This window comes from Podarcis pityusensis (assembly GCF_964106645.2).
Source record: "Podarcis pityusensis genome assembly, chromosome: 10".
NCBI classification, from domain to species: domain Eukaryota; kingdom Metazoa; phylum Chordata; class Lepidosauria; order Squamata; family Lacertidae; genus Podarcis; species Podarcis pityusensis.
In genome coordinates, this window is record NC_138035.1 from 39,527,097 (window position 1) to 39,552,022 (window position 24,926).

The 24,926-nt window shown below is 41.8% G+C and overlaps 1 protein-coding gene and 1 long non-coding RNA gene across 4 annotated transcripts in view; one reads left to right on the forward strand and one right to left on the reverse strand.

Moving 5' to 3' along the window:
* MGAT4C (MGAT4 family member C) overlaps positions 1-24,926 on the forward strand; it is a 335,593-nt gene that overhangs the window by 73,891 nt on the left and 236,776 nt on the right. For 2 of the 3 annotated variants that reach the window (XM_080971494.1, XM_080971498.1), the window contains one exon: positions 5,823-5,918. In XM_080971494.1, coding sequence (XP_080827620.1) covers positions 5,892-5,918 — 27 coding nt within the window. In that variant the 5' untranslated portion in view covers positions 5,823-5,891. Of the gene's footprint in view, positions 1-5,822; positions 5,960-24,926 lie in introns of those variants that run through there. The other variant, XM_080971497.1, reaches the window with a different exon arrangement.
* LOC308457568 lies at positions 434-10,631 on the reverse strand. Its single transcript, XR_013977003.1, has 4 exons — positions 10,447-10,631; positions 9,137-9,366; positions 1,261-1,436; positions 434-551 (listed from the first exon to the last, which is right to left on the reverse strand). It is a non-coding gene; the product is annotated as an uncharacterized lncRNA (long non-coding RNA).

Below are 24,926 nucleotides of genomic sequence, written 5' to 3' on the forward strand. Positions count from 1 at the left end.
AAAAGAATATGGGAGCCAGCAGTTACAAGTTACCAGTCTCTGCAGCCACAGCAAGTGCTCTGATTTTCCAGCAGTTTGACTTCACTCCACGAGGCACACTCCATTGTCTCTTGAGACAGATGGATGCCAACAATAAGTGCAAAAGCATTCTAACAGTTGAATAAATAAATATGGGCTCAGAGTTACTTGTGCCTGAATAGAAGAGTAGGAAATGTCAGGTGTGAGCTGCATTGATTTTTTTGCAAGAGGAATGAGTGAAAACATATTTCTTTTTAGACAAAGCACCTCCTACCTGCTCTTTCCAATATATCTATAAACTTACCAGCTGAATCTTCCCCTGTCGGATACATTTTCAGTTTCTACTATAAGGGTATAGTGCAGGTACACAGGTGAGGATTTCACAGTGAACCAGAGAGATTTCTCCCTGCCAAAATTCATTACACCACCAGTTTGTTTATTTTATTCTTCCACTTGTGCAAGTTGTGAGGAGGCTTGTAAAAACAGTTGGAGCAGCTTTTGAGAACAGGAATGGTATTTAGCTTGACAGTGTTCTGGAAGAAACAGATTTGTAGCTCAGAGGTGTTCCTGAATCAAGCATGGTCTTTGGAGGCTCAGGTAGTCTCAGAGGCTGAGTGCCCATTCCCAGCTATGGCTGGGTCACCAGCTGTGGTCCCTGGACAGTGATGACCTGGCCACTGTACTCCATGCTATGGTGAGTTTCTGACTGGACTACTGCAATGTGCTCTGTGTGGGGTTACCTTTTTCTTTTTTGTATAATTTTTATTGAAGATTTAAACAAAAGGTATTATCCAAAAATATGTCATCCTTAATTTTTCCCCCATTTTTCTAAGGAAAAGCAGGGCATTCTGGGATTAAATCAGAAACTGGGACACCTTCTCTAAATCAGGGATGTCCCTAGAAAATAGGGACACCTGGTGGGTCTGGTTTAGTATTTTGAAGGCCTAAATGACTTGGGTCCAAAATATTTGAAAGACTGCTTTCATTCCTGTTAACCTTCTCAGATGTTATGATCTACTGAGGGGGCTCTCTTGATAGTTCCATGACCCTCAGACGTGTGCAACATGGCAGCCCAGGAGAGAGCTTTATCTGTGGCACCTCCTAAATTGTGGAGCACCCTCCCCACAGAGATGTGTCTAGCTTTTCCTATGTGCTTTATTGTTTACCTTTCACCATATTATGAAGGCACACATCTTTACATTGACCTTTGACAGCTACTGTATTTCGTTTTGTGGGACTCACCTCTTTTGCTGAATACTGTCCTGCTCCAAGTGAAATGACTTTTCTTGTTTCATAATTGTAATGGTTTTATCGGTTTTTATAACTGTGTATTATGTTGTTGTAATCATCCCTGGTGTCTTGTGGTGAAGAAATCATGCCAATTAATACCTCAGTCAAGAGTCGGCAGCAATCAATATCTGAATATGAACAAAGATGCATGCTCAACATGAATGTGTACAAACAATGAATTAACTCATAATCAAACTTGGTTAGAATTACAAGAATATTTCAGTTCACTAGAGAGACACCAAAGCTTTGTATTCATCTGGACATCAGATTCGTCCTTGAGACTGACCAGTTACAAGTTTGGGTTGCTTCACTAATAAAAAGCAGTGTTCCCGATCATGTGTGGAGAGCCTAAACAGGAGTTGGAGGTGGTGGCTGCTGGCATTATTCTGTTCCACTTTCTATATGCATTTATTTACCCAAAAGTGTCTTTGTAATATGCGTGTTGGAAATATTCAAGCAGGGCACATTGGGACAAAAATTACTTCTACAATATGCAGCAAAGGACTGATCTTGCCTCAAAACCCCAAAAGCAAAAGAGTAGTTTCTTACTGCCCCTCAGGGTGCTTCTAACCCAGCAGTACTTTCCTGCTTTGTCCATCCTTGTATTTACATCCCAAACTATCAAATTTCTTTGCTACTACCTATCTTGTGAAAGGTCAGAAAGAACAGTAACTGGCTACCAAGGAATCTTTCACATTACTGGGAAATTGTATCATGAACATTAAGAAAATGTACAATTTGAACAATTTATGCAAGAAGGAAGGAATCTAAATATCTGGCACAAATATAATTTGTTTTTCCTCATGATGCATTTCTGTTTGCTTAAAAATAAAAGTGTAACGTTTGTTTTCCTGGACATACATGATATTAAAAGCAATGAAAGAACTACAACTCTCTCTGAAATTATTATTTGCAATGCAAGGCTATTCAGATCCCAAACGTATCCACAATTTGAAGTCTCTTGGCAGTGTTGAGTATTTCTTCAGCACAGATGCATATGCATAATTAGTGACTTTTTCTCTCTCTTTTACATTGATGGCATGAATATTTATTCAATGGTTGTTGTTTTCTAAGTTGAGGAAATGTTGACTGGGCAATGTTAATAATTAGTCAATATGTCCATACATTTTTTAAACAGGTGGTTGGCAGTCGGCCTCCAAATGGTCACTGATTTCATTAACAGTTGCATTATATATTATTTGTGCAGACTGAAGTGGAAATGGGGAGATGGGGAGTGGGAAGAGAAACCGAGAAACCAAAATTGCCATATTTGCCCAAGCCTAGTTGCAAGCTATGGGACGTGGGTGGCGCTGTGGGTTAAACCACAGAGCCTAGGACTTGCTGATCAGAAGGTCGGTGGTTTGAATCCCCGCGACGGGGTGAGCTCCCGTTGCTCGGTCCCTGCTCCTGCCAACCTAGCAGTTCGATAGCACGTCAAAGTGCAAGTAGATAAATAGGTACCCCTCCGGCGGGAAGGTAAATTGCATTTCCGTGCGCTGCTCTGGTTCGCCAGAAGCGGCTTAGTCATGCTGGCCACATGACCCGGAAGCTGTACGCCGGCTCCCTCGGCCAATAAAGCGAGATGAGCTTCGCAACCCCAGAGTCATCCGCGACTGGACCTAATGGTCAAGGGTCCCTTTACCTTTAGTTGCAAGCTACTGCATGCAAAGATCTCACAACACCAAGCAATCTCCCTGATTGTAGAGAAAAGTGTAGTTTATTTTGCTTTATGGAATCTTCTGTGATAAAGTGGTGTGATGAGTCATTTATGCTCAGCAGCCTCCGCTAGTTGCCCTTGCAATCATCCTTGCAATCATCTAATGGCCATAATATCCATCTGTCTGTCTATCTATCTAGGCTTGAACTTCACTGAGTTTCTTACCAATAGGTCACTGTCAAGCAATAAGAATGCTTTTCTTCTTCACATGCTTTAACAATCCTCAAGATTGGAGTCAGGTTTCCAGTGACAGCTGGGGACATGTCAACACTTGCAGCATGGCAGATGGTTGGATTGTGTCTCAAGCAAACCTTCAGCAAATGCTTATGGCATCCACAAAGTCTCTCCCTCACCCCTATGCATACAGCATATAGATGGGTAGAAACAACTGTATGAGGGCGAAAGTGACAAAGCACATAATGAAATTATTGCTATTTTATGTGACTATAAATGCAGACGTTGTTCTTGCCTTGTGAAAAAGCTCTAATTTTCCATGATTACTTCGATTAGCAGCATTCACAACTAAGTACCTGAATTAAGCAGCTATAAAAGGTTCCATAATGAAGCAGGAGGGCAAACAACAATTATTGAGTCAGGCCATTTTGCTGCTCAATGCTGCCTAGTTCCCCATGCTTTAGCATACCTGGAGGTGTGGTCATTTTCCTATACTGATGGACAAGATGCCCGTTGTGTCACACTGTCAGTGCTAACTTTATTCTATTAGCCCATTTCACTTCCTTCACTAAAATTCATAGTGATGTTACTGAATATTTCAAGAAAGTGCCGGATTGACAACACAGGACTATCAGGAGCCGGAGTCAGGAGTAAGTCATCAATAAAACACTCAGTGAAGTTAACTCTTTATTCAAAGAAACCCAAACAGTGCAGGCCTTGTGATCACAGCAACTCTTCCCAGTAGGTCTTGCCTCAATATGGCAGTTCAGTTGCAAGGACTGAAGTTCCCTCCCCTCTTCCTACTGCTTTCTAAGGCTCCTCCCCCAGTTCCTTCAGGAATGTGTGCTGAGTCCCTACCTGTACTCGTTGTATACATATGACTGCATTTCACCTGATCCATCCACCACAATTATTACATTTACAGATGATATCACCATAATGGGTCTAATTACAGGTGGAGATGAATCAGCGTATAGGGAGGAGGTTCAAAAAGTCTTCACATGGAGCCTAGAGAACAACTTGAACCTAAATATCAGCAAGACAAAGGAGATGGTGTTGGACTTTTGGAGGTAGAGAGAGGAACTAGCCCTGTTGTATACCAGGGGTGTGTGTGTGGAGAGAGTCTCTTCCTTTAAATTTCTGGGAGTTTACCTTAGTGAAGACCTCACTTCGAAAATCAATACAACTCAGGTGGTTAGGAAGGCCCAACAGAGACTCCATTTCCTCAGGGCCTTGCGAAAGAATAATGTCAAACAAAAATTGATGATCTCCTTCTACAGGGCCACAATAGAAAGTGTCCTTTCATACTGTATAACAGTGTGGTATGCTGGTTTGACAGCCACAGACAGGAAGTCCCTACAGAGGGTGGCAAATACAGCACATGACATCATGGGCTGTCCTCAGAGTTCGCTAGATGACATTGCGGGAGACAGCTGCCTCAGGAGAGCGAAGAAAATTCTTAGGGATGACTCACACCCTGGCCAGCACTTCTTTAATCTCCTACCTTCGGGCAGGAGATACAGAAGTATAGTCAGCCACACCAACAGGTTAAAGAACCGTTTTTATCTGTGGGCTATTGGGCTGCTGAATGGAAAAATAATAATAATAGTGGTGTAATTGACTTCTGACAAGCACACAGAGTGTGAACAAGACTGAGTGTATATGGGGGGCATTTAATTTCACTGCACACAGGTGGTGTAGCGACAATAAAGGTTTATTTATGACGTTTATTACAGTCATACGTCGAGTTGAATGCGTTTCGGGTTGAGCGCGTTCAAGTTGCGCTCCATGGCAACCCGGAAGTAACGGAGCGTGTTACTTCTGGGTTTTGCCGCTCGCGCATGTGCAGACTCTCAAAATTACGTTGCACGCATGCACGGTAGTGGCAAAACGCGACCCGTGCACGCGCAGATGTGCCGTTGTGTCTTGCGTTCCATTTGGGATGCGAACGGAGCTCCGGAACGGATCCCGTTCGCATCCCGAGGTACCACTGTACTATTATTATTCACCAGCAGCCTAAGGCTCCTTTGTCTTGCCTCTCTTTGTTCTGTACTTTTTACTTGTCTCTATGTTCTGGGAGACCAGGGGGGATGGGAGCTGGTCACAGCAGGAGAGGGGGATTCCCTGGTGTCTTCAGCAGCCTGCTTCGACTCACCCCTTTGATCCCCCTATTCTGCCTCTGAGTCAGAACTGTGCTCTTCCACAGTCTCTTCCTGCTCACTAAACCCTGTTGCCTCTTCACCTTCTGACACATCCTCCTCCCAATCTTCTGCCTCTGACTACTCATTGTAGTCCCACAACCAATCCACCGGCTCTGAGCCTTCTTCCCCTAGGGATTGCCTTGGGGGTTCCCAAGCTGGTACCTCTCATCACTTTGCTGCATCCATCTCTGCTTAATGATAGGGCTGGCCCAGCTGCTCTAGAGGGTTGGAGGATGCTGTGAAACAACGTGGGAGTTTGCTTGGCTAAAAATGGTCCCCACCCTACTTTCATTCATGAAGGTCTGCAGTGAACTCATATTGATCGTAGACGGGCAGTGTTGGATCCAGCTCATAATAAATGAAATAGTACTAGTGGTAATAAGTTGAAGAGGTATATATTATGATTTTTTCTTTCTCTCCAGACTTCAAGAAAACTGTGGAGGCTTGGAATCCTAAATGCAATACTGGTATGGAGTTTCAGCTCTACCACCATGGTTGAAAACAGCAAGAGCAAAAAAGTAAGATATTAAATAAACACCAGCCAACACGAACAATTAGGGTATGTTATGATAATTAAATGAAATAACAGTAAACTAAAGTATTAAACAAGTGATATATTCTGAAAACTAAATGCATGTGGTCAAGGAGTATGGTAGCTTTTGAAAAAAATATTATAGGCAAGTACACACATTTTTCATCTTTGGGAAATTATTTGTCAGATGGGTGGAAAGAGAATGAAGTTATCCAACTGATTCCATGTGACCTGAACAGCAAATCAGAAAAGTTGATGATGATGCAGTTATATGATGGAAAGATATCTGAAATATGGTTGTGAAGAGTGTATAATGCCTAATATTCAGATGGCACTTGGTTGTAAGGAACTGTTTGAAGCAACAAATAAAACTGAGGAAAAGGATACATGGAATACTTAGTTTTGGGAGCTGGACACTTCAGCATCTGGATCAGAGTCTGTATTGCAAGCTAGCCAATGTGCTGTCCTTCAGGTGTTGGAAAACTCTCATCATCCCTTGCCATTAGCCATGCTGACTGGCGCTAATGGGAACCACAGTATGGCATTTCATGTTAGCTACTCCTACTGTTTTCTTTTCAGAGTTTAAATTAGTTGATTGACAAGGTTCTTCTTCCCTCCAAAAGCACAAGGAATTCTGTGCACTTACAAGGGGCTTTCATAGCACATAATGGATACCCACGAATTCACTCATTTTAGTTCTCTCTCTAAGTGGGAACTGGTTGACCCACACTCAGATTATAGAAGTTGTTTGAAGGTGTCACAACTACATTTGGATTTTTAAAATTATTGCACTTTTGTAACACTGTTGAAAAAGTCCTAAATCTCCAATTAAATGGGCTTATGGCAGAAAATCAGCTTCTTATCTGAGTTCTAATATATCATTGCTAGTAAAAAATATTGATACCTGTAACTATGTAACACTGTAGTCTCAAGAGAGAAATATATGCAAAATTAAAATGTGCAACATATTTTATTTGATTTACTATGAATTCTCCCATGTATTTCCAGGTGGCAAAAACTGGTATTCTTGAGGTTTTCCAAGAATAAACCCTTTATGTCTGATTAAAATGCAGATGAGCTTCATAAACCACAGTAATTTGAAGGGACTGATTTACTGATACAGTCGCCTTCCATCTGCTTCAGGTGTGAAGCTGGAAAGAATTTGTTACGATAAACTAAAATTAATTTGGATTTAGAATCCATTTCCTTAAGATGAACATTTTACACTGAACATTCCACTAACCCTAAACTTATGGTTCTGCTAGCACTATAGTTAGAGGTTTTGTAATGTGCCTTTCATATTGTTACCATGTTCGTGGTGGGATCTCGATGCATCATCATATTACATATTCTGGATCAATTAATCCAGAGATATAGAATCTGAGACCCTCCTGATGTTGTCTGAGATGCCCATCAACTCCAACTGGCATGGCCGGTTGAGCAGGGATGATGGGAACTGAAGTCCAAGAACATCTGCAGGCCCATAGGTTCCTCATTCCTAATCTAATCCATCTCTTCTAAGTGGATCAGGAGTTGGACCTTCCAATATGGGAGAGAGGTGCAAGATAGCAGCAGCTGTAAATCAACCACTCAATCAGAAGAGCAGGTAGTGTCAGACCAGAGCAACAGTATGGGACCTTGAACAGCTCCAAGCTGACAAGGTCTGGAGCCCAAGTAAACCTTTTTATAGATCATCCCCAACCTTGACTATGATCGTTTATTGCAGTTATTAGTCTTTTTTCTAACAAAAGGTAACCCAAAGCAACTTACAAAATACTACAAAGATTAAAACCAGTATAAAACTAAAACAAAATGAAAAAAAATACATCTAACACAGTCCACCCACTGAAAAGAGACCACAAATACCTAAAGCTCTCCAAATTAAATGTTGAAAGCCTCAGTAGAAAGAAATGTTTTTGCCTGACACCTAAACGAAAATAGTGATGATTCCAGATGTGCCTCCTTGAAGAGATAATTCCATGAGTGGGGAGCCACCGTTGAAAAGGCCTTGATGTCATCACCCTCTGAAACTCCTTCCATGGGGGCTTGCAGAGAAGGGCCTCAGGTGATGAATGGGCTTAGTTTATGTGGAGAGAAATGGTTCTTGGGGTATATTGACTGCCTATCCCAAGATACTCTGTGATGGATAAAGATGTTTGAAGAATAATCTTTGTGTCTAGAGACCATTGCACTATATAGTTTTGCCTAAATTGGTGCATTGTTGCTATGAGATGGTGTATCATAGAACAGAGCTATGAATCAGGAAGTTCCTGGTTCATATATTGCCTCTCTCATGAACTCTCTAAGGCCATATTCACACCATACATTTAAAGCACTATACCACTTGAAACAGTCATGGCTTCTTCCAAATAATTCTAGGAACTGTTGTTTGTTAAGGGTGCCTTGTCATGGAGATGCTGGTATTTCTAGTGGTGAATTTGCTTCATGCAAAAGAGTTCTGTTAACATAAATTGGGGCACCACATTTTAGTCAGTGATTCTCAGGAATGGCTGAGAAGACAAACGGTTTAAGTGAGGAGGTATGGCAGCAACAATTTGAGGCCAAAGTTTTATGAGTGAAAGCGATTTCTGAAAAGGCAAAGCCAGCACTGGATAGAACCGTAATAAGGACATAAATAAAATAAATGGGGGGAATAGTCAGTGTCTCATTGAGGATCACTTAAAATGACCAAGTTGAACAGCTTTGTTGAGGCAAAATTACTAGTAGGCAGAGATAAAAAAGATTGCAGGAGTCAAGGGGATTAGTGAGTGTATTTTTAAAAAAGTCTTGGAACTTGTGTATAGAGCAAAGGTAAAAGTAAAGCAGTTTGAAAACATACCATTCACTCCTGCTTTATGTATGCAAGTTGGATTGATGAACATAAAAGGCCAATTTCCCACTTAAGTAGCAGAATAGTCATTTTGTAATTTTCCCTTTTGAGGTAGAGAAGCATGAGAGAAATCTTCCTCTTTCACCTATTGCTTTGAAAGTAAAACATTCAGCTCGTTCCACGTAAAGCTAAACAGAGCTGGCTTTGAAAGCGGGTGTGGGATTAGCAGAGATGTTGACGTTGAGAAATTAAGTTCAGTTACTCAACGGCAGGGAACTTTGCTCAATGAAGGGAGAAAAAAGCACTGCTCAGCTTGCAAACAGCCATATTACCTTTTCAAATGGGTGGCTGCCAGCAATAGCTTTCTTTATTACCTTTCTTATTGAGGAAAGCCATTGAATATTTCATTCACTCTCTCTTCTGTTGATGTTTTGATAGCTTGAATGCTGCTGTATGGCGAACTCATTTCCTGGGAATGTATATTTGTAACAAAGGTCTGATAGGTACATAATCCACTGGGTTCTTCATTCTTTCCTCTCAAGAGTTTCTCACTGCTTTGCTTAAGGTTATAACTTGAGCTCAGATTGCTGCTGTTGGCATCCATCTGTCTCAAGAGAAAATGAAGTGCATCTTTGGGGATGAAGTCAAGCTGTGTAGAGTCCTCTCTGGGGCGCAAGTCTGGGCAATGTATTTGGAGGTCCTGGGCTGCCCAGATGGCAAGAACCCCCTCTCGGCCTCAGTGATGTGATCCAAAGGAAAGCAGAGCAATACATTTGGCACCATGTTGGCTGCAGGAGTTGCCAGAAGGAGGTGCAAGGGCACCATCCACTGTGGATTCTACTCTGGATTTGTGTAGGGTTTACTCCTTAACCTTTTCTTCTCCCAAAGATGTCCCACAAGGCAGCTCAGGAATGTAGCAGAATATATACAAAGACATTTTCTTGCAGGCAGTTATTCATAAATACAAAAAATGATTTCTTGTTGGTATATATGTTTGAAGAAAGGCAATAATATTACCAATAGTAGGGAAAGAGAAGAATTAAGAAATAGTAAAATTAGTGGTATAAAACTGATTGGGAAGCAAATAAAAACCCTTGATTATTTCTTTTGCCCTTTCATATTATAGTAAATGCTAGAGCCCAAAGTTTTTCCTTTTATTTGTATCTGTGGTTTTCTTTCAAAGAAAAATCCAAATCACCCTTGGATTCAAAGAATGGATGCAGCTGCAATTGTATCCCCTGATGCCAAAAAAAGAATTTGATAAGAATTCTCAAAAAATTATTTTTGTTATTGGGGGTAGGATATTTCTTCAGGATCTTCTTCATAATCATAAGAATAATAAACAAATGTTCAAACCTTTTCATAACTTAAAGCCATTGAAGTAGTTTACATATCAAACAGAATAAAACATAGAAGCGCAAGCTCTAAGGTTGATTAAAACCAATTTAACAAACTCTAAAATGATAAAATCATCCATACAGATTCTAAATACTATAAAACAATTTCATCAAATGTAAAATGGGTAAAAAGTTGCTGGAGAGTATATAATCAGGAAATAGCTATTGCCTTGCTGTCCCGCTTGTTGGCTTTGACGATGGGAAGTAGGATGCTTGATCACATGGACCATTTGAACTGTCCTTAAGTTCTTATCCTTCATATGAGGTTTTAAAGGCTAGCTTCTTACCTCAGATCTTTGGTAATTTCTGAACAGTAAGTTATGATGGGTCACATTTCTGCACGTGTCTTCTCCTTCTTGATTTTCCTTTGTGCGTGCAGAAAAAGCTCACATCACGTGTCAGTAGGGTTGTACTCTTGCGTCATGTGTACACTGCCCAAGCAGATGACTGATGTTGTAGCTTTGTTCATCACCTGTTTGAATGGATGAAAGCTGAGCATTCCACGCCCTGTGTCCCAACAGATGACAAGTACTGTCAATCAATGAAGTAATTGTGTGTTCAGTGGAAGAGAACACTGTGTGTAGCAGCCGGCACAGAATTCTCTGTTGACTAAGAGGATCAGTATATCAGCACCATAGATTTCAGTGCCATTACCAGAGTAAACTATTATTTATGAGCTTAAGCTAAGGCATTATTTAAAAGGTGCAGTTATCTGTAAGTACTGTATATTTAGTCATTATCCTTGAGAAAATAATTGGATGGAATTTGCAGCTGTACATTCAGTACACAATTAGCCACAAGATTAATCAAAAGAACACCTATTGTCTAAGTGTGTATTAAGAGATAAATCTTGTTGACATGCAGACTCTTACACCAAGTGATACATGAAGGATTAAAGGTTCTGTGCATTGGATTTTAAATGGTAACACAACCAATTCCTATTGGAGGAGAGAGACATGTATTTATTTAACAACTATGCCACCACAAACTTTTTTTAAAATGCCATTGACAAAAAATAAACAGGGGAACTTGGAGTGATGTAGAAATCATCTCTCTGCAGAATTCAGTTTGCTTTCTTAAAGCGTTAAGATGTTCCTCCCACAAAGTCTGTCATCTTCACTGGAGCATAGGAGCCAATGAAAATATTAAGCCTTTTTAAAAACATGTTGGTCTATGGAGGCAGGGAAAGTTGACATATGAGACCCAAAAGAATATTCTAAAATACAAGTTTTATCCCACAGATATTTTAGCAACCTATTACCCACTATCTGCGCAAAAAGCTGATATGCAATCCAAGTAGCGGGGTACCTCTTGTGGGAGCAGAATCCATACTTTAACTATACGCTATGCATAGAATAACTTTATTTTGTCTGTCCTGAATTTTCCATCAATCAGCTTCATCGTATATCCATGAATTCTAGTGTTCCAGAGTTCTGGTGTAAAATTCAACCCTGTTATAATTAAGGACTTAGAACTTTGATATATTTTAACAGGAGACTCTAACTGAAATTAACGGGACTCAAAAATATTTATCTTTTGGCTGGATTGCATCAAATTGCATCAAATTATTTTAGAAACTCAGAATTTAAGCGGTTTTTTGCACAGGTCAGTTTCCTAACTTTAAATTGTGTACTTATATAAATCCTTCTTGTGCCATTTGTTATATAAGTGGGCAATTTAATTAAGAAGCCAGTGTGTTGAAATGGTTGGAGTGCTGAACCTTGGGCCAATAAGTATCTGTCAGCCTACCTGCCTCACAGGGTTGTTGTGAGGAGAAAATAAAGAGGGGAAGAAGCCACCATAAGCTCTTTGGAAGAAAGAGGGAATATAAATGTAATAAATAAATAAATACATTTATACAGATGTGAGATACAATAACAAATTCACCATAACTTTTGCGTGAGACAGTCCTGTCTTGCTTATATAACTATTGAAAGAACACTACAGACTCTATAGTCTGGATTCATGGGTTTAACTTCACAGGAAGGGAAGTTAAGAGTTGATCAAAAACAAGGAACGGAGTAATTTAGAACTACTATAAAGCACTATCCCATAAATTTCTGCTCAGAGGTAAGTCCCACTGAGTTTGGTTGGGGTTACTCCCAGTTATGTGGGTACAGGATTGTAGCCTTAGTAATTTGGAACTACCAGAATAGGAATGAGAAACCTGTACTTCTCCAGATATTGTTGGACTCCAACTCCCACCATCCCTAGCCATTTGCCATGCTGGTTGCAGTTCTGGAATCCAACAACATCTGGAGGACCACAGGTCTCCCAGCCTTGATTTAAAAGGAATAATAATACTGAGAAAATGAATTGTTGTAGCATTGTAAAGACATTTGATAGCAGATATGAAATGAAAGCCCTTCTTGGGGGACAACTTTCCTGATACAATTTTTCTTTGCTTAGTCTAAGAAAGCACAAGATGCCTTATGCAAGAATGACGTAAAGAGTATTGTCCTGTAGAATGTTTGCGTTCATACTCAAAGCATGTCAGACTTAACAAAGTAAGCTGTTTTCCTAACACACAGCAAGTAATGTAGCAATTCAATAGCATAGAAATAGTTGGGATATAAGTGTTTTGACCATGTACATTCAAGAGCAAGTAGAATACATTCTCTTCTATAATGGGGATCACAGAGGTTACAACTTTACTAAGGCAGCATTAAAGTGATCTAGTTAATACATTTTGTTTCTTGAGGCCTTTAATACTAAGATGTCTTTTATTTGCGAGCTGAAATGGCTAGAGCATTGTGAAATGAGAGTTGATGCATTTCAAGGTCAATATCAGTAGGAAATCTAGCGCTCTCAAGTGAGTCATGCACATTTTGGGGTGAGAGAGGTACAATGCTTCTTTTTTCCTTTAGACAAATAGGAATATTTTTCTTATACTCAGGGCTGACTCACAACAAATGATTGATATCCTCCAACTCAGGAAAATCTCATCATTCAAAAGTCTCTTTCACAAATATGGATGCTAGCTACTTTGGACGTGATATGGGCTTATGAAAGGACAGGTCACACCTGAAGCACTTTGCAAGCTTTGGACATGGTGCAAAATGCTCTTTAAAGGGGGGGGGGGAAATCTGATACAAAGAGAATCAGGGAGATTGTTTCATATGCATTTTCTCCATATCCCTTTTCAACTCATTGTGTGGTTGTAGTCAACAAATGATTACCTCTCTGTGTAGTTAGATGACACATATGAAAGTCAAGGAAGGGGTAAGCACTGGTGGAAGAAGAGGAGTGCAGGGGGAACATACCGCCCCCAGCAGTGCGATCCTGGTGGGGTGCCATTGCGGCTGCCCCCCTGCCTGCACTGGGTGCCCCACCCCCACAGGTGGCATGCCAGGCCCCTGGGATGCACTCAAGCCCCGTCCCCACCTTCTCTCCACACACACACACCCTGGTGTCGGAGCATGAAGCTCCGCCACAGAGGGTAAGATTTGGATACAAGCCAGGGCACTCAGAGCAGCAAGCTAGAAATTGCAACAGCAACAGCTGGCTTTTAATTGTTCTGTAGCTACAGGGTTATTCTAGCTCCAACCCCTGTGACAGAAGCTGTTGGCCCTTTGGGGGCTTGGAAGCCTTCTGCTCTTTTTGCCTGTTGGATTGTAACAGCATAGTGCCTTCCTACACCAAGGAGGTTTCCAAGGAGCAGGGTCGGCGTTGCCATCTTGAGCAAAGCAAATGATGAGGATCTAAGCTCTTGGGGTCTCCTTCCTGTGGGAGTCTCCAACAAGGCAGGCATTTCTGGGGCTATCTCCACACATGGCTGCTACCCCACAGTCTTCCCCATCCTCTGACATCAGAGTTCAAGTCTGGTCTTGTCCTTGACTTCCATTGGGCATGCCTAATTTTTTTTCTTTCTTTTTTTTTGCTGTGTTCAGGTGACTATGCCATGGAACTCAGGACCTAGACTCAGGCACTTTTGCATAAGAGGAGGAGCCCTGAGACATCAAACAAAAACCCTCTCCTTTGACCAACTTGGGAAACAGCCACTAAGGCAAATATTTCTTACCCAGTGCCAGAGTAAGACTCTTGAGCACTTGCTGTTACAAAACTTGGCAGGCAGGTAGGCAATTAGGGGTGAACTCAGGGGGTTATTTCCATGTAGAGATCCCATTGATGTTCATCCAATCCCAGCTTGGAAATGAACTTTGTAGCCTCAAAGGTGTTTGAAGCCCTCACACACTTATCCAGCTCAGATAAAAAATTGATCAAAATTGCTATTTTCCACTCACAGAAGAGTAACTCCCAGCCCCAAAACACACTCCCATTTCCATCCCCTTTTAATAAGTGTATCAACATGGGCTATGAATGCATTTGAGGGGCTACAAGTGCCCCTCTAATATCTCCCATTCCACCCATCTGAAAAAACCCAGTTATTTCCTGAGTGAAATTGAGGTGAGCTTTAGGAAACTCAAAGTATCTCTAGACCTGTGCCAGAAGTAGAGTTCATGTCCATCTTCCACCTCACTCCCACGATTCTTCCCCAGGTACTCAGCCTTTCAGCTTCCTGCCTTCATTTTACTGCTCCATCCTCAGAAGTAACAGGAAACCTACCAACTTCATCAGAGGGGACTCCTCAGAAATAGGGCAATTGAGAGCTGATATTCTGCAGTGAAACACAACCTTAAATGTGGTGGTATAGTACCCTTCAGTATCAGTGTTGGGACAACACTCTAGGTTACAGGAACTCTGGTTTAAACACCACCCACATGATACATTTAAAGCACATGGCTTCTCCCAAGCAATCCTGAAAACTGTAATGTGTTAAAAGTTTAGAGAATTGTGACTCCTTGAGAGGTAAACTGGTATAGATGTGACCTTTATCTTTCTTTTAGCTCCCAAAGTTAAGTATTTCACATTTTGATATAGGATTAACACTCCCTGCTTCTCATTATTGGCTGCTTGCCATGTTCTGCAACCCATCTTTGTTCAGGACTTCAGGTACTCAGTAGCATTCCTTCAGCGAGTCGGCAGCAGCTCCTACGCAGGCTTCACTCGCAAACAGGGAAAGATGCTGTATTGTAATGTTGGGCATAATTCAGTCAAAGTGAGGCAGTCATTAAGTCCCAAGAGACTGCAGCAAGTGCTTGAATCTTTCCCACTGAAATCAGTTAAACTCTCAAGTGCTTATACTGTAACCATTCAGCCTTTTCATCTATCCCAGGATTGTTTCAAACAACTATTAAGAAAGTCCGCCTCAATGGCTTGGGGCGGAGGAGGGGGGGAGAGAGAGGGGGGGAGGTAGAATTGTGTGTGAAATGGAGTAAACAGAATTTATCCCAAACTATGCATCCACTTTGCTAAGGTTTAATGATGCAGGGAGAATTTGTTTTTCAACATGTAAATTGAGCTTTCCTAAAGGAAAGGCATTTGTTCATTTTTTGTATGATGTATAGCACAATGCATTGTGTGTGTGTGTGTGTGTGTGTGTGTGTGTGTGTGTGTATTCTTCCCCTCCCTACTTCTGTTCCTCTTGCACAAAGCTTTGTTCTAGTTTCTCTTTGTGTCTGTCATGGTTACTATCTCCCGACTGTATTTTTTTTATGTCTAGTGTCTGCTGTCATTAGAAGGATTTACTTGAATAAATCTTTACCTCCCTAATAAATCTGCAAATATGAAATTAACAAGAAGCAGGCTGGTTTTTCAGTCTCTCATACATACTTGTAATTGTGCATGCAGCATCCATTATTCCTTACTGCAGTGACAAATCTATATGGTTGATAATTCATTATTTTCTGAGTTGGCTCCATGTTCACTTATTCATCTCAGAGAAATATTTCTTTCTGCCTACTTAAATGCTCAGGAAAAAAAGAACTTCAAACTTCTGAGAATACAATATATGCCCTTGATGAGGGTGTCTCTGTGAAACAAGGTTTGAATTTTTAGGTATTATATTGATGGAAAATTGGGGATGGGGGAAAAATAGAAAAGGCTGTTTGAAAAATGGTAACGCCTTCTACATTTCCATGGCAGTAAATTCCACTGAATTTCAGTGTCACTTGTAAAATCCAACTAGATTAGGATTGTGGTTTGGGAGTCCAATGAGCTTTAGGTGCAGCAGTGTAAGGAAAGTCTTTCCCCACTTACAGATCTTATATCTAACAATGCTGGAACAACCCAATTTTTTGCTTATTAAAAGGCTCGGGGTGTGTCTTGCATACGGTATATGTCTAAAAAAGATGCAGTTTAAATAAGGTCAGACTCATTGGAGCAGGTTGCAAGAGAGGCAATGGAGAGTGGGAAGGACTTTACAGAAGTATAGTGAAGGAAACTTTGAACGACATATGCCATATTTATGGCAGAGTTTATTTGCATCTCCAGAGATTTTGAGAATGCCAGTTGGGACTCAGTAATTAAGGCTGACTTCCATTTTATATTTCTGACCTGGTATAAGGCAGTTTCCGATGTCCAGGGTGTCCAAAACACTCATGAGCTGATGTGAAATTCAGATAACAATAGCAATATATTTATTGGCATCTCTGGAGCATTTGAGAGTGCCAGGTGTGACTCATTAATTAGCAGTATGGCTTGAGACAAGCCTGTTGTTGTTGTTTAGTCATGTCTGACTCTTCGTAACCCCATGGACCAGATCACTCCAGGTCCTCCTGTCTTTCACTGCCTCCTGTAGTTTGGTCAAACTCATGCTGGTAGCTTCGAGGACACTGTCCAACCATCTCGTCCCCTGTCGTCCCCTTCTCCTTGTGCCCTCAATCTTTCCCAACATTAGGGTCTTTTCCAGGGAGTCTTCTCATGAGGTGTTCAAAGTATTGGAGCTTCAGCTTCATGATCTGTCCTTCCAGTGAGCACTCAGGGCTGATTTCCTTCAGAATGAATAGGTTTGATCTTCTTGCAGTCCATGGGACTCTCAAGAGTCTCCTCCAGCACCATAATTCAAAAGCATCAATTCTTCAGTGATCAGCCTTCTTTATGGTCCAGCTCTCACTTCCATACATCACTACTGGGAAAACCATAGCTTTAACTATACGGACCTTTGTTGGCAAGGTGATGTCTCTGCTTTTTAAGATGCTATCTAGGTTTGTCATTGCTTTTCTCCCAAGAAGCAGGTGTCTTTTAATTTTGTGACTGCTGTCACCATCAGCAGTGATCATGGAGCCCAAGAAAGTAAAATCTCTCACTGCCTCCATTTCTTCCCCTTCTATTTACCAGGAACTGATGGGCCCAGTGGCCATGATCTTCATTTTTTTGATGTTGAGCTTCAGACTATATTTTGCGCTCTCCTCTTTCACCCTCATTAAAAGGTTCTTTAATTCCTCCTCACTTTCTGCCATCAAGGTTGTGTCATCTGCATATCTGAGGTTGTTGATATTTCTTCCGGCAATCTTAATTCCAGCTTGGGATTCATCCAGCCCAGCCTTTCACATGATGAATTCTGTATATAAGTTAAATAAGCAGGGAGACAATATACAGCCTTGTAGTACTTCTTTCCCAATTTTGAACCAATCATTTGTCCCATATCCAGTTCTAACTGCAGCTTCTTGTCCCACATAGAGATTTCTCAGGAGACAGACGAGGTTATGAGGCACCATTTCTTTAAGAACTTGCTATAGTTTGCTGTGGTCGACACAGTCAAAGGCTTTTGCATAGTCAATGTACATTTTACAAGCTGTACATTTGTCAAATACCCTGATTTGGACAGGAAAGAAAGAGTAGTAGCAAACACTTTTTGTATGTGTGGTAGTACTTCAACTCTGGAACTCTCTCTAAGCCCAGTTGCCTTAATGGGTGTTTTTTTGCACAATTTCCTGAATTCTTTCCTTTTCTAATGGGCTTTTATAGGTATTTGTTATCTTTTAGCTGGCTTTAGTGGATGTTTCCTGTGAATGTTCTTATTTGATATGATGTTTAATGTGAGGAAAATCATTAGAAGATTGGGCTGTAAATGTATTAGAAAAGGGCTGAGGGGCCTATGAGCCTCCAGATGTTTCTGGATTCCAACTCTCATCATACCTGACCATTGGCCATGTTGTCTTGGGGTGAAAGCTGTTGGAGTCCAGCAGCATATAGAAGCTCATAGGTCTGTCTTAAAGCATAGACATTTGTGGCACTCTTTTCCAATCTCTCTTTCTCTAATGTTTATTGAGTTTCAGATCAAACACAAAAAACATACAAAATACAAACATAGTAGTGTATGCAGAATTCAAAAACATCAGTCAACCTTCACCAGGCCCTTCTCCAAAGATCTTAGCATCGCATCTAAGGCAGATCCATATTACTTGGCTAAAACAGGAAGAAACAGATTAAAGTAAAGAAAGTAAAGAATCCATGCACCTACCAGGTCTAAACCAGTCAAACATATTTGTATTGGGTTTGAACTTATTTATGACTACTTCTCTCTTTTTTTCATTCAACCTTCTGGTTGGGGAAATGACAGATTACATAATGGCAAATTATCATCTTTCTTATACTTGTGGATGTTCCTTATATAAGGAAATGACATTTCAATTAGGACATTACCCACTTTACAATAAATACATATAACCCCCACCATTACCTCCACCACCAATTCATTAAACACTTGCAATTTTCTCCCTCCATCTCTCCATCTCCCTCCATCTCTCCCTGCAGATCCCTTAGTTCCGCTAGTGTCTTCACTTTTGGCCCATCTTCTTCCAACAATTTCATGCAGACTCTCAGCTCCGTACAGTCTGGAACTTAGCATTATGCTGAAATCATGCACTATGGCAGTTAATGGACTACTATGTAGAAAGGGAGTGCATGTGCAAAACACAGGTCTGGGCAATGTAAGAAATGTTGGGACATTTTGTTAAATAATGATTGCACCTGCCAAAGTGACAGACTGCCAAACCCCCGAAGGACATTTACTGTGCTAATGGATCCAATATTATGCCTACTATCATGCCAGGACCTTCTGTTCTTTATTTCACAGAGTGTCCTACTTAACATAGCCTCAGTTTGAATTACTCAATAATATCCTCCTACATTCTAAATTTCAGCATTTATTACCAGCAGTGCATTATGCCTGTAATGCATTATTTGATGGTTAATAAACAAAAACATAATGTAGCTGCCTTATCTGATTTGTCCACAAAATAAAATTATACATCTGTGTAACTAATACTTTCTAATAAAAAGAACTTGCTTTGCACATCATCTTTCTTAAATGAATAATTTGATTTATTTTAATGGCATAAAAGACATTACTGCTGAGGTTAGGGGTGCTTATTCCCAAAAAAACCCTGTAGTAATCTAAAACAGTTTATTCACAAAGGGTTTGTTTATGTATGTGTTTGCATTTCCTGATGCCTTATTAGTGACTCCAGTGGAAAGCTTCCAATGCATTAATTGCTTGATTTTCCACAAGTTCTTTATTTATCATCATTAACAGGCCTGTTGAAAGTGGGGTTTTTATGGTGTAATGTGTCATTTATAGAAAATTTCTCTCTGGCGCACTGACAAAAGGAGTATATTAGATGTTATGCTGTCTAATTACATGGCTTGATTCTAGCAATCATTTCCAATTTGTTGGTCTCAAGACACAGAAGGACACAAAGGCAGCCCACTGAAGACCAGGTCTTAAAACTCTTTCTAACGGTTATCTACTAAGGTTAGGAAAAAATGGCAGGAAAGTCTCCCTTTGTAGCATTTCTTATAAGCTGATCAAAGCAGCACATATTGCTACTGTTTGATTGTGCCTAAAGCAAAATGCTAAAGCAACTGTGGAGGTTCCAGTTCAGAAAAGTCATTTGATAAGCTGAAGGAGATAAAAAAGAGTTTGAAAAGACTACATTTTTCTTGGAGTCCATGCATCCCTAAATAGAAATGCAATGAAAATGCAATACCACTCAGAAACTGAAACATTTAGGCACTGTTTTTGGGGGTGGAAAATATTAATAATAATATAATAATAATTTATTATTTATACCCCGCCCATCTGGCTGAGTTTCCCAAGCCACTCTGGGCGGCTCATAATCAAGTGTTAAAAACAATACAGCGTTAATTTTTATTTTTTATTTTTTTTACAGTCACAGACCAGGATAAAAAATATTAAAAACTTCCATGAACTTCTGCCTTCAGATGTCTTTTAAAGATAGGATAGCTGCTTATTAATAATAAAATAATAAAATAATAAAAAATGAGGTACTGGTCCTCATATATTGATACCATGGGTCAGTGGCATAGCATGGATTGCCACTGCCCAGGGCAGGCAAGTCACCGATGTCAGCAGAGTGACTCCCCACCACCAGAGCCAAGCTGCACCGCCTGCCCACCTGTGCATGGGGGAGCCTGGCCAGCCAACACAGCCTTTGTTGGGTGAATCCCCCCAGATGCCCACAGAGAGGAGCACCAGGCCAGACTGCATTGGGGTTGTCCCTTCTCTACCTCCCTCCATCCACACCTGCTTACTGTGGGCCTGGGTGGCTCCCACTGCCATTTGGGGTGTTTGGCATACTGAGAGATGAGTAAGTAAGTGCTGGCTGGCCGAAGTGTAGCCTGGCTGATGGGCAGCCCAACCACAGGAGTGCACCCTCAGGAGTGTAAAGAAGGCAGACGGAGCCCTCTACCTGGTGTGTGCAGAGCCTCTGTGGTTGCCGGCCTCTGCTGGGGATGCAGTAAGGCCAGGCTGGGCTCTGGGGCTGGGTGACCCCTGGGGGCAGGCAGGCAGGGAAGGATGAGGAGCTGGTGATGGAGGTTTATTAACAGAGGTTGGGTGGGCATCTGCCAGTGATCATTTAGCTATGATTCCTGCATTGCATGGGTTAGACTATATAACCCCTTTGGTCCCTTCCAACGCTACAATTCTATGATTCTTTGGTAAAGGCCATGCACAAAATACTAAGGGACTTCAGACGATGTACCGTTACACATATGCCATCATGTTTAAGCACTTTCAGTTGCCTTGACATGGGGAGTGAATCATACAGGAGTGCCAGCTCGCCCTCAGGATTGTGGGTGCCTGCCACCGCAACATGGATGTGCAACATCACATGCCCACACCTGTATGTTGCACGTGTGACATGCAGGTGTGTGTGTGTGTGTGATGCCACACATCCATGTTGCTTAGGTCAGCACCTCTTCTTCCTACTCTTCTCTGTAGCCAGCCAGTGAGGCATCCTTTTCTATGGGGAGGGGCACCGTCACTGCCTCTGTGTCCAAGCTCCTCCTCGCAGAAAAGTATGCCTTGCTGGCTGGCTGTGGAGGGTGGAGCTGAACTATTTCTCTCTTGGAGCAGTGCTGCTGCCTGCTGGCTTTTCTCATTGACTTTGAGGGTGCCAAGCTCCCTGGAGTTGGCTCCTATGATATCATATGAACCTGCCCTAAGTGATGCTGGCTGTATTGGCCCAGGGACACTTGAGAAATTCCAATACGAACTGACCTAATCCACACCTCCCAGAACAACAGTACAAATCTAACCATGTCTACTTAGAAGTAAATCCTATTCCATGAGTCTGACTCTGAGGTAAGTGTGATTTGCACTGGACTGCAGGGGGCATTGGATTAGGGAAAGGTGTCCCTCTCCTCAGTCCTGCCAAACTCAGTCTGTGTCATCCTGCAAAAAGCCCCTAAACAGGTCATTCAGTGGGCAGAAAGGTGCCAAGCCAGCTCCAGTGCTGTCATGTACTTTGATAAGAAGTGTGATAAATATGTATTTAAATAATACTTAAATCAGAAATTTTTATCTGAATTTCTTTTTAAAAAATAAATCTGCAGCTTACCACAGAAACAGGATGCAACAGATTTATGACTGTGTGTGTGAAACTTAGGTGGTCCAGAAACATTCTAATTTATCTGTCTCCAATCATGACATAACTTGGAATGCACAACGTAGCATATTGTACAATATACATATTACCTGACAGAAATATGATAGTTATGGATCAATGTCAAAGTGTATCACAAGGAGAAACAAATTTATTTTTTTAAAAAAGGAAGATTTGTGATAGCTCCGTTGGTAGAGCATGAGACTCTTAATCTCAGGGCTGTGGGTTCGAGTCCCATTTTGGGCAAAAGATTCTTGCATTGCAGGGGGTTGACCCAAATAACTCTTGTAGTCTCTTCCGACCCTGCAATTCTATGGTTCTAAGATTCTATGATCTGGATATAAAAGCAGGAAAAAAGAAACAGAAAGGGGAGAAAACCACAAGGGTAATTATTCCTATCTGTATAACTGTAGTGGTTCTAGGGGTTGCTCGTGCGTAAGCCGGTGCAAACACCTGGCTGGGTTGCCTGAGTGAACCTTTTCTGTCCAGACAGCCACTCACCCGTGGCTGTCTCAATCGCTGGCAGAATCCGTGAGTGGGCGTTTCTTAAACTTCTTCCAGCAAAGAAGCTCTTTGACGCCTAGTCTCCTCCTACTCTCTCTGCACGAAAGCCTTCTGCGCAAGGAGGGTGTAGGCAGCGGAGGACCTTTACTCTCCTCGCTGGTCCCCGGCAAGGAGTCATGGGACCGCCTCGCCACTTCCCCCATCTGCCCCCCTTCTCCACTAGTGCTACGCTGATTCTCTTCCCCAGAAGATGGGCTGCCTCTCCCAATCCCTGGATGCTCTCTGGAATCCCTCTGGATTTTGCTCTCTCCCTCCGGCACTGATGGCAGTTCCCTGACAATAACCAATGAAAATGTTTCCCAGAACTTGGATTTTTGCTTGTTATACAAAAGTGACACAGACTGGAAGTCAAGTGGTTCATTCATCTATCCTTTCACGGACTTCTCACACAAATAAATGTGGTTGGGATCACTAGCCAAGAGTGCCTGTTTTGTAAAACAAATGCTTTCTGTCATTCATCCTGTTTTAAGAAAATGGATCAAAAGCTGTGCGGCCCATTTGTTCAAAAACCATTACGACTTTACTTATTAAATTGCTAATTCATCTAACTAAACATCAGTCAGCGAGCTGTTTAACAAACAATTGGATCTGAAAAAAATTATATACACAGCTCATATATACATGTTGTTTCTGCAAATTAGTTCCCAATGAAAATGGACTGCTGAAGGGCCAAAATACTATTTTATGGATTAAACCACATACCATGGCCCTATCTATATTTAGTCACATAGGCATGTGGGTATTCTGTCAAGTTTATTATCAGCTACTGCAGCACAGGCATTTAAGAGAACTGAAAGTTTTAAAGTGTATCAAGCAGTGATTAACCTGATGAGGGTAGATGTATCCTTGACAAGCTGAGGACTCCCTTCTGCCAGTGGCCTGGATCTGAAAGGTTGGCAGAGCTCATTCTACCATGAATGTCACCACCTATATCCTAAGTGTCAGGGACTGGGCAGAGGAGGAACTGGGCAGAGGAGGAACGCCTTTGCAGACTGACCCTTCCAGAGAAGAGGAAGACAGTTCAGAATTACAACAGAGGTTTGTGGGGGGTCACAGCTCAGAGGCAGATGAGGTGAAACATTGGGAAATAGTGGGAGAGGAGGAGGAGGAGAAAGAGGAAGCACCAGGGGGACAACAGCTGATGGATACAGTGTCTTTCAAAAGACTCCAGACCCCGCCCCCTCCCAGAAGCCGGAGAGCAAAGAACTCGAAAACAGAGGTCATGTAGCAGCACCTGTAGAGGAGATGATGCTGATGACAAATGAGGAAGTGGGAGAGAAGAGGGATGGAGAGTTACTCGGGACAATGCCATTGTCCAAGAGGCTGTGTTCCAAAGTCTGTCTCTGTAAATACCGAATAAAAAGTGGATGGTAAGGAACTTTTCTTTGTCTTTGTACATTCCTGGATAACCGGCCGTGGGAGTTGCTTGCAGCCGCCTGACACTAAGTAAGTGGGCCCCAACATCCCAAGGACAAGCCCCGAGAGAAGCTGCATATTCAAAGAACTTCTGTGAGGTGGTGCCTCATGAGGGGTACCATCCTGGTGCATTGAGAACGTGCTGTGCCAGCGTGATCAGGCTTAAGGGCCAAAAAGGTGTGCATGCCATGCAGCAGTCTGTAGTCAGACACTGAGAATACCCAAAGGTAGATTTATGAATCCAGAGGTGAATTTAGTGTAGTGTGACCAGTTCCTCCACCTTGGGCGCCAAGCCTAGGTGGTGCCATGGTGCATCACAGCTATGGCATAATGAATAGAGCAGAATGGAAGCTGTGAGGCGGGGGCACAGCGAATTTTGTCCTCACACAAGGTGCTGCTGAAATTGGAAAGACCAAAGTTCACTCCTGATGAGCCACCTTCCCTGGAATGTCCCTATTTTCCCTGCAAGTGCCTCTGTTCTTGAAGTTGGGGAGGAGAATGAGCCAGCACTTGTCACAAGTGATGATGGTAACTGTGCCTGCAAGAGAGGATCATGGCTTCTCCATGGCTGTTTCTGCCAGCTTCTTCCCTTGGGCAGCTTATAGTGACTGCTGGAGAGCAGGCAAGGAGGAGAGACTGAAGCCACCAAGGCTCAGCCTTGTGAGCCTTCCCTCAGTGGGAAGAAAGGGGGAATAGAGCAGAGCACAAGGAGTCCTGATTATTATTATTATTATTAATGTTTTGGCTGTTTGTGTCTGACCTTGTGCCTTTCTAATATTTATTTATATGTGTATTTTTTTTCCTTTTTGTAAATTTACCAAAGAATAAAGTAAAATAAAATCAGGATTCTCAGGAAAGTGGAAGGTGTGCGTGCTGTGTCCCGTTGGTGTAGTGGTGACAGAACTTGCCCTTCTTCTGATAGAAAATGCTCTGCAGATGGTGGAGGACAAACATGGGAGATCAAGGAAGGTCATTTGGGGGTGGGGGAGTGAGAAATGTCCCCATTTTCACCTGAGGAATGTTGGAAGGTATGC